This window comes from Oncorhynchus kisutch, unplaced genomic scaffold (assembly GCF_002021735.2).
Source record: "Oncorhynchus kisutch isolate 150728-3 unplaced genomic scaffold, Okis_V2 scaffold1214, whole genome shotgun sequence".
Lineage (NCBI taxonomy): Eukaryota > Metazoa > Chordata > Actinopteri > Salmoniformes > Salmonidae > Oncorhynchus > Oncorhynchus kisutch.
In genome coordinates, this window is record NW_022263159.1 from 60,817 (window position 1) to 69,928 (window position 9,112).

The 9,112-nt window shown below is 43.6% G+C and overlaps 1 protein-coding gene across 1 annotated transcript; it reads right to left on the reverse strand.

Moving 5' to 3' along the window:
- Positions 1 to 1,324: 1,324 nt before the first annotated feature.
- On the reverse strand, positions 1,325 to 5,071 carry LOC116365263 (ladderlectin-like). The gene is made up of 6 exons (XM_031817946.1): positions 4,947 to 5,071; positions 3,839 to 3,926; positions 3,382 to 3,497; positions 2,897 to 3,088; positions 1,688 to 1,802; positions 1,325 to 1,568 (listed from the first exon to the last, which is right to left on the reverse strand). The coding sequence occupies exons 1-6, from the start codon at positions 4,959 to 4,961 to the stop codon at positions 1,477 to 1,479; spliced, it is 618 nt and encodes a 205-aa protein (XP_031673806.1). The 5' UTR covers positions 4,962 to 5,071; the 3' UTR covers positions 1,325 to 1,476.
- Positions 5,072 to 9,112: the final 4,041 nt, after the last annotated feature.

The window sequence follows — 9,112 nt, forward strand, 5'->3', positions numbered from 1 at the left end:
TTCATCGACTACAGCTCAGCATTTAACGCCATAGTACCCTCCAAACCTGTCATTAAGCGCGAGACCCTGGGCCTCGACCCCACCCTGTGCAACTGGGTCCTGGACTTCCTGACGGGCTGCCCCCAGGTGGTGAGGGTAGGAAACAACTTCTCCACCCTGCTGATCCTCAACACTGAGGCCCCACACGGGAGCGTTCTCAGCCCTCTCCTGTACGCCCTGTTCACCCATGACTGCGTGGACATGCACGCCTCCAACTCAAGTTTGTAGACAACACTAGTGATAGGCTTGATTACCAACAACGAGACGGCCTACAGGAAGGAGGTGAGGGCCCTCGGAGTGAGGTGTCAGGAAAATAACCACAAAGGAGATGATCGTGGACATCAGGAAACAGCAGAGGGAGCAGACCCCTATCCATATCGACGGAACAGTAGTGGAAAGTTCCGGACACATTACGGACAAACTGAAATGATCCACCCACACAGGCGGCACATCAGCGCCTCTTCAACCTCGGTAGGCTGAAGAAACTCTGCTTGTCACCAGAAACTCACTTTTACAGACACACAATCGAGAGCATCCTGTATCACCGCCTGGTACCACAACCGTAAGGCTCTCCAGAAGGTAGTGAGGTCTGCACAACGCATCACCAGGGGCAACCTACCTGCCCTCCAGGACACCTACACCACCCCATGTCACAGGAAGGCCAAAAAGATCAAGGACCAACCTGTTCACCCCACTATCATCCAGAAGGCGAGGTCAGTACAGGTGCATCAAAGCGGGGACAGAGACTGAAAACCAGCTTCTCTCTCAAGGCCATCACTGTTACCCCCATCACTAACATTGAGTGGCTGCTGCCAACCTCTAACCACTTTATAGAATGTTTACAAACAGGTATATACACTGTACTCAACCATTTTCTGCATCTTGCCTATGCCGGTCGGCCATCCATATTTTTTATGTACATATGTGAAATTGTTAGATATTACTGCATGGTCAGAACTAGAAGCACAAGCATTTCTCGACACTCGCATTAGCATCTGCTAACCATGTGTATGTGACAAATAAAATTGATAGGGAACAGATGGGGTAGGGAAATGTAACACTTAAAATTCACAGAAGGTGCTCTGACAACAGCATGATCATTTTCTACTTATTTTAAAGCTATATACACTGTTCGTTTACGTTAATGTTTGTGGAGTAAGACAACTTTTTGGGTCCTCATAGAATCCTATTCTTCAAGAAACAATGGATCAAAGAATTGAAATGCCCACCCAGACTGCATCTTCAAGAAACAAAGTGAAGCAATGTTAAATAACGACTCATGAGATTAAATACGTACACCAGTTTTATTGACAACAAGCTACAATAGTTACACAACAAGTCAAATGTATTTTACAGCAACAAATACCTTCAAAGTAATTCACTATAACATGAAACATTTGCAGTTAGGATGCTGACACCAGAGTAGCATTTTCTGTTTCAATTGACAGTTTGAAGGATTAAACAGGTTCTTATGGAGCACACGGAGGGATAGCTCTTTCCACATGAGACATCGTTCCAGCCGTTTTCAGCTTAAGAGGAAACACGAAATAGAAATTACCTCTCGATGTACACTCGAAAAGAGAAAAGTAGCTCACATTTATTTGTTAAACTTACTCAAAAAAGTTTAATTTGATGAATGATAATGTACCTCCAAAGTTGAAATGAATACATGGCTCTCTGGCACCATTGTTGTTATTCGGCTCCCCTTCAGCCCAGCTCTCGTGATCAAATTTGGAGCCGTCACTCCAGAACCATAGCCTGTCCTGTGTGGAAGTAGTGAGATCTCAGTATCAAATGTTACATGTGCTTGCTGAACAATTTCTAAAATACAACACTCATGGTCTTTCCTCCAACAAAACGGTAAAAGCCACCACTAGCAAAACGTGCAGACTGACACTGGAACTGTTGGGTGAAAAAAATACACAAGTGTTGATACACATTTCTAGAAATCCCAAAATTAGAAAAAGACAGCTAGTAAGTCGTTTCTGCGCCATAGCAAAGAGGAAGAGGCGAAGCGAGAAGGATAACTATAAGCCCAAAATCTGCCTTCTCAAGCGGGTAGCGTTTTTCCTGGTCACCAAGCAACTCGTTTTTGTATGGCCGTCAATAAGATGGCAAATTTAATTAACGAAAAACATAATGGCTTATTTGAGCAAATATATACGTTTTGTAATGCTTAGGTCGTTACGAGTACTGATACAAGTAGCACACATGACATGCCAGAAACTGAGAAAAACATTTCTCTCCGAGTTGTGCCTGTCCCTCGAATCTGCCCGACATTGCAGACTCTTCACATCGTTAGAGGCCAATGGAGTATCTGGTTCATCTAATGGATCATCTAATGGATCATCTAATGGATCATCTAATGGATCATCTAATGGATCATCTAATGGATCATCTAATGGATCATCTGTGGCAATTGCTCTGGATATTTCGAGATGCTCAACTCAAATCTAGACCTACAACCAACAGTATTTCTTTTGCTTTTGACAATGACTTCACGAGGCATAGGTCACATGCCTAAATACTTAAAGTCACATTAATATCAGTTTAAAGAGATGACATTGGGCCATGTTTACTTGAATAGTGTCTGGTTAAAAGGTAGGCAAGTAACTTCATGCCTACTGTGCCAAAGCAATTTACAGTTATTAAAATGGTAATATCCAAATTCCACGTAGAACTCGAGTTGCGAATGTCAATCTTTCCTCTGCGGTACCTCAAACTGTGGTCATTACCAGCTGAGAAACTGGCCAGTTGATTACTCCTGGCACAGAGTTGTCTGACCAGTGTCTTAACACCTACTCCGAGCTGATGGTTTTATTAGTCTTAAGTATTAAGGCATCTTCACTTTGGGTACCTTTTCCACCTTTGCTTGAACAGCATCAAATCCGCCAATCCAGGTAAGAGGGAAACTGCCAGTCGTGATCAACACCACCGCCTGTAGAAATTGGGACTCTTCATAGCTGTGCACAGATGCCAGGTTTGCGCCAAGGTACTTTACAGTGTTGTACACAGGCTTCAGTTTTTGTCCAAGTAACTGACAGTGGCGCTAGAGCAAGCAGTACACAGAGACAAAGACATGTCATAATGGAAGCATTAGTCAGTTGTCCAGTCTGAGAATTTGTCTTCTGGAATCTCAAATATAGGAATTAGTTCATCTCAGTCTTAACCCATGCCTTGAGGGTTCTAATATACAAGAGGGCCCAACTCCACACAATATTGAAAAGCCTATAGAAAATTGCAATTACAGCATATTAAGGGGACGTTCAGTATTTTACATGAGGCGCCTGTTAAAATAAGGCCAAAGCACCTTTAACTCAAAAAACTAAGTAAGCATTATACCTCTGCATTGGGCCATGTCCTTGCAGTTTTGACAAACATGAAGCAGCGTGAATTAAATTGGAACCAGCCTCTGGGGCATGGGTTTCTTTGGTCTGCTGCAAATGTCACCAAATCATCTGAAAGGAGAAGACAGGGAGGGTTCCGAAATTGCAGCCGACTTTAAAGGATAGTCCAGACTGACCCTTGCATCAAAAATAACATTTGGAGATCAGTCATGCCACACTACAACAAAACATACACAATCAATGATGTAAAGCACAAACTCATTCCACAGAGCACAGAGTGTCTACAGGTTTTCGCTCCTCCCTCGATTGATCAATTTAGGTCACTAATTAGTAAGGAACTCCCCTCACCTGGTTGTCTAGGTCTTCATTGAAAGGTAAGCCAACTGCAGATGCAAGAGACTCCGTGGAATGCGTTTGACACTCGTGATGTAAAGTGTGAGGCTGACTCTTACTTGCTATGCGCGCAGTCATTCTGTCGCCCAGTGTAAAGGCAGCGCTGAGAAGCAGTAGAAGGGTCAACATCGCCATGGTGATAGTCTCCTGAGAGACACACGAGATAAGCCATCAGTGTTTCCCCAACCTCTCCTCGAGTACCCCAGCAAGTCCACTTAACACATTCAACTAATGAAGGGCTAAGGAATACCAGGTATCATCTCTTCCACCACAGAGTAGATTAGCCTGGCACACGGGAATAAGGAGAAGTCTATGCTCTTGGGTTCTCCCCGAAACAGCACCCTAGATAACTAACCCCGATGCATGGCACACCTAGTAAGTCACCTTTTTGCAAATGAAATTGGCTGGTAAAGTACATTTTTCTAGAGCAGGAGACTCAACTTGCCTGGCATGAGCTACCTTTTATTAATACACACGTCGCAAGCGACTTCTTTCAAATAGGCTCATTCTTCTCTGCCCTACAACTCTTCAGTGTACCGGTCTGGCAATAGACACAGTAAAATGAGTAATAAACTACTAAAGGGGCCCTATAAAAAAAGCTGTGATTTTAAACCCCAAATTACAGCCATTTTCATAAATGTTCTCAGTTCAATTTCCTGGTTTGCCACTCAATTACAATTGGTAATGGAGAACAAAATGTAATGTTCTGAGTCCATGGCAGTGCTTAAATCACATCAGAATACCATTTCTTTTAGGTCTGGAAGAAAAGTAACTAGCGATGGTTCTGTATTGCCAATTGATGCTCATTTCATGGCAAGGTTTGCAAATAACAAAAGATACCATTTCTATACTTTTGACAAGTATACCTTGCAGTTAATACTTAGTTGTGAAAGAATCTGGCAACCCACTAGGCATCAACTGGCTACACAGGGAGTGAGCGACAAGGCAATATTGCTGGAAATTGGCAGATATGGTTTTAAATGTGACGTTTTAAGCCAATAGTTACAAACTACTATGAACGGTTGGAGACCCCTGCCCTATGTAACGCACTACATTTGAACAGGGTCACATATGCCCGATGGGTCCTGGTCAAAAGTAGTGCACCACATAGGTTACCATTTGGGATGAAAGCAGATACAGTACTAGATGACTATGTTGAACTCTCACCTGTAGTCTGGTCATGTCAGCGCTCTGTTTGTGAGTTGAGTTCTACTGCTTCCTGCTCTCCTTTTTTAAGGACCCATCCAGTCAGACCCCTCCCTCTCTCATCCTTTAACCGGTCAAATAATCAACTAATCATCAAGCTTTTATCATTTGAATCAGCTGTGTTGTGTTAGGGCAAAAAACAAAACGTATAGCCACGGGAAGAAGTTTGTTGGTGCAGGGTACTTTTAATGAATGTTATTTTCAATTGGGGTGCTGGAAAAATATCTTTGCCTGTGCTACAGGCGCTCTATTGGTCCACTATTATAGCACAACTTTTGTGAAAATGTAACAAATCTATAAAAAGTGAACATATACATATATAGTACCAGTCAAAAGTTGGACACACCTACTCATTCAAGGCTTTTTCTTTATTTTGACTATTTTCTTTGTAGAATAATAGTGAAGACATCAAAACTGTGAAATAACACATGAAGGCCTGATTCACACAGTCTCCTCTGAACAGTTGATGTTGAGATGTGTCTGTTACTTGAACTCTGTGAAGCATTTATTTGGGCTGCCATTTCTTTTCTTCTCTTTTTTTAATTGAACCTTTATTTAACCAGGTAGGCAAGTTGAGAACAAGTTCTCATTCACAATTGCGACCTGGCCAAGATATAGCCAAGCAGTTTGACACATACAGTGGGGCATAATTTGCAAATAAATTCATTAAAAATCCTACAATGTGATTTTCTGGATTTTTTTTGTCTGTCATAGTTGAAGTGTACCTATGATGAAAATTACAGGCCTCTGTCATTTTTTTAAGTGGGAGAACTTGCACAATTGGTGGCTGACTAAATACTTTTTTGCCCCACTGTACAACAACACAGAGTTACACATGGAGTTAAACAAACATACAGTCAGTAATACAGTAGAAACAAGTCTATACACGATGTGAGCAAATGAGGTGAGATAAGGGAGGTAAAGGTGAAAAAAAGGCCATGGTGGCAAAGTAAATACAATATAGCAAGTAAAACACTGGAATGGTAGATTTGCAGTGGAAGAATGTGCAAAGTAGAAATAAAAATTATGGGATGCAAAGGAGCAAAATAAATAGATAAATAAAATAAAATAAATACAGTAGGGAAAGAGGTAGTTGTTTGGGCTAAATTATAGGTGGGCTATGTACAGGTGCAGTAATCTGTGAGCTGCTCTGACAGCTGGTGCTTAAAGCTAGTCAGGGAGATAAGTGTTTCCAGTTTCAGAGATTTTTGGAGTTCGTTCCAGTCATTGGCAGCAGAGAACTGAAAGGAGAGGCGGCCAAAGAAAGAATTGGTTTTGGGGGTGACCAAAGAGATATACCTGCTGGAGCGCGTGCTACAGGTGGGTGATGCTATGGTGACCAGCGAGCTGAGATAAGGGGGGACTTTACCTAGCAGGGTCTTGCAGATGACATGGAGCCAGTGGGTTTGGCGACGAGTATGAAGCGAGGGCCAGCCAACGAGAGTGTACAGGTCGCAATGGTGGGTAGTATATGGGGCTTTGGTGACAAAACGGATGGCACTGTGATAGACTGCATCCAATTTGTTGAGTAGGGTATTGGAGGCTATTTTGTAAATGATGACCGCAGCTGTTTTCCAATCTTTGGGACGACACGAAAGAGAGGTTGAACAGGCTAGTAATAGGGGTGGCAACAATTTCGGCAGATAATTTTAGAAAGAAAGGGTCCAGATTGTCTAGCCCGGCTGATTTATAGGGGTCCAGATTTTGTAGCTCTTTCAGAGCATCAGCTGACTGGATTTGGGAGAAGGAGAAATGGGGAAGGCTTGGGCGAGTTGCTGTGGGGGGTGCAGTGCTGTTGACCGGGGTAGGGGTAGCCAGGTGGAAAGCATGGCCAGCCGTAGAAAAATGCTTATTGAAATTCTCAATTATAGTGGATTTATCAGTGGTGACAGTGTTTCCTATCTTCAGTGCAGTGGGCAGCTGGGAGGAGGTGTTCTTATTCTCCATGGACTTTACAGTGTCCCAGAACCTTTTGGAGTTAGTGTTGCAGGAAGCAAATTTCTGCTTGAAAAAGCTAGCCTTGGCTTTTCTAACTGCCTGTGTATAATGGTTTCTAGCTTCTCTGAAAAGCTGCATATCACGGGGGCTGTTCGATGCTAATACAGAACGCCATAGGATGTTTTTGTGTTGGTTAAGTGCAGTCAGGTCTGGGGAGAACCAAGGGCTATATCATTTCCTGGTTCTAAATTTCTTGAATGGGGCATGCTTATTTAAGATGGTTAGGAAGACATTGAAAAAAAATAACCAGGCATGATGAGATCCATATTCTTCCAGGATACCCAGGCCAGGTCGATTAGAAAGGCCTGCTCGCTGAAGTGTTTCAGGGAGCGTTTGACAGTGATGAGTGGAGGTCGTTTGACCGCTGACCCATTACGGATGCAGGCAATGAGGCAGTGATCGCTGAGATCTTGGTTGAAGACAGCAGAGGTGTATTTAGAGGGCAAGTTGGTTCAGATGATATCTATGAGGGTGCCCGTGTTTACGACTTTGGGGGGATACCTAGTAGGTTCATTGATAATTTGTGTGAGATTGAGGGCATCAAGCTTAGATTGTAGGATGGCTGGGGTGTTAAGCGTGTTCCAGTTTAGGTCGCCTAGCAAAACGAGCTCTGAAGATAGATGGGGGGCAATCAGTTCACATATGGTGTCCAGAGCACAACTGGGGGCAGAGGGTGGTCTATAGCAGGCGGCAACGGTGAGAGACTTGTTTTAAGAGAGGTGGATTTTTGAAAGTAGAAGTTCAAATTGTTTGGGTACAGACCTGGACAGAACTCTGCTTTGCAGTAGATTGCAACACTGCCCCCTTTGGCAGTTCTATCTTGTCTGAAAATGTTGTAGATAGGGATAAACATTTCAGAATTGTTGGTGGTCTTCCTAAGCCAGGATTCAGACACAGCTAGAACATCCGGGTTGGCAGAGTGTGCTAAAGCAGTGAATAAAACAAACTTAGGGAGGAGGCTTCTAATGTTAACATGCATGAAACCCAGGCTATAACGGTTACAGAAGTCATCAAAAAAGAGCACCTGGGGAATAGGAGTGGAGCTAGGCACTGCAGGGCCTGGATTCACCTCTACATCACCGGAGGAAAAGAGGAGGATAAGGGTATGGCTAAAAGCAATGAGAATTGGTCGTCTAGAACGTCTGGAACAGAGAGTAAAAGGAGGTTTCTGGGGCGATGAAATAGCTTCAAGGTATAATGTACAGACAAAGGTATGGATGTGAATACAGTGGAGGTAAACCTAGGTATTGAGTGATGATGAGAGAGATATTGTCTCTAGAAACATCATTGACACCAGGAGATGTCATCGCATGTGTGGGTGGTAGAACTAATTGGTTGGATAAGGTATAGTGAGCATGACTAGAGGCTCTACAGTGAAATAAGCCAATAAACACGAACCAGAACAGCAATGGACAAGGCATATTGACATTAAGGAGAGGCATGCTTAGTCGAGTGATCAAAAAGGTTCAGTGAGTAGTTTTTTATAAATTTTTATTTTACCTTTATTTAACCAGGCAAGTCAGTTCAGAACAAATTCTTATTTTCAATGATGGCCTAGGAACAGTGGGTCAACTGCCTGTTCAGGGGCAGAACGACAGATTTGCAACCTTCCGGTTACTAGCCCAACGCTCTAACCACTAGGCTACCCTGCCGCCCCTGCAGGGTAGTGAGGTTGGTTGGGGTCACGGCGATTCAGACAGCTAGCCGGGCCATCGGTAGCAAGCTAGCATAGGATGGAGGTCTGTTTTTAGCCACCTCGTGCGTTTCCGTCGGTAGGATTAGTGGGGTTCCGTGTGGTAGAGGGGATCAATCCAATTCGCAAAAAAAATAGATACAGTTATAGAGGCCCAAGAAAAAGAAAAAAATTGTCCGACAGATCTATTCAGATAGCAGCCGATAAGACAGCTAACGATTAGCGGACCCCAGATGGGCGTTCAGGTAACGACGCGACGGAGGAGCCAGCTGGATAACTCCCTCGGGCAGATAACGTCGGTAGTCCAGTTGTGATGTCCCGGTGGGGCAGTAAAACGGGTCCGGATAGGTGATTGTAGCCCAGGAGTGGCTGATGGAACTCTTCAGCTGGCTAGCTCCGGAATAATTGATGTTTGCTCCGGGATCGAAGTAAGCCG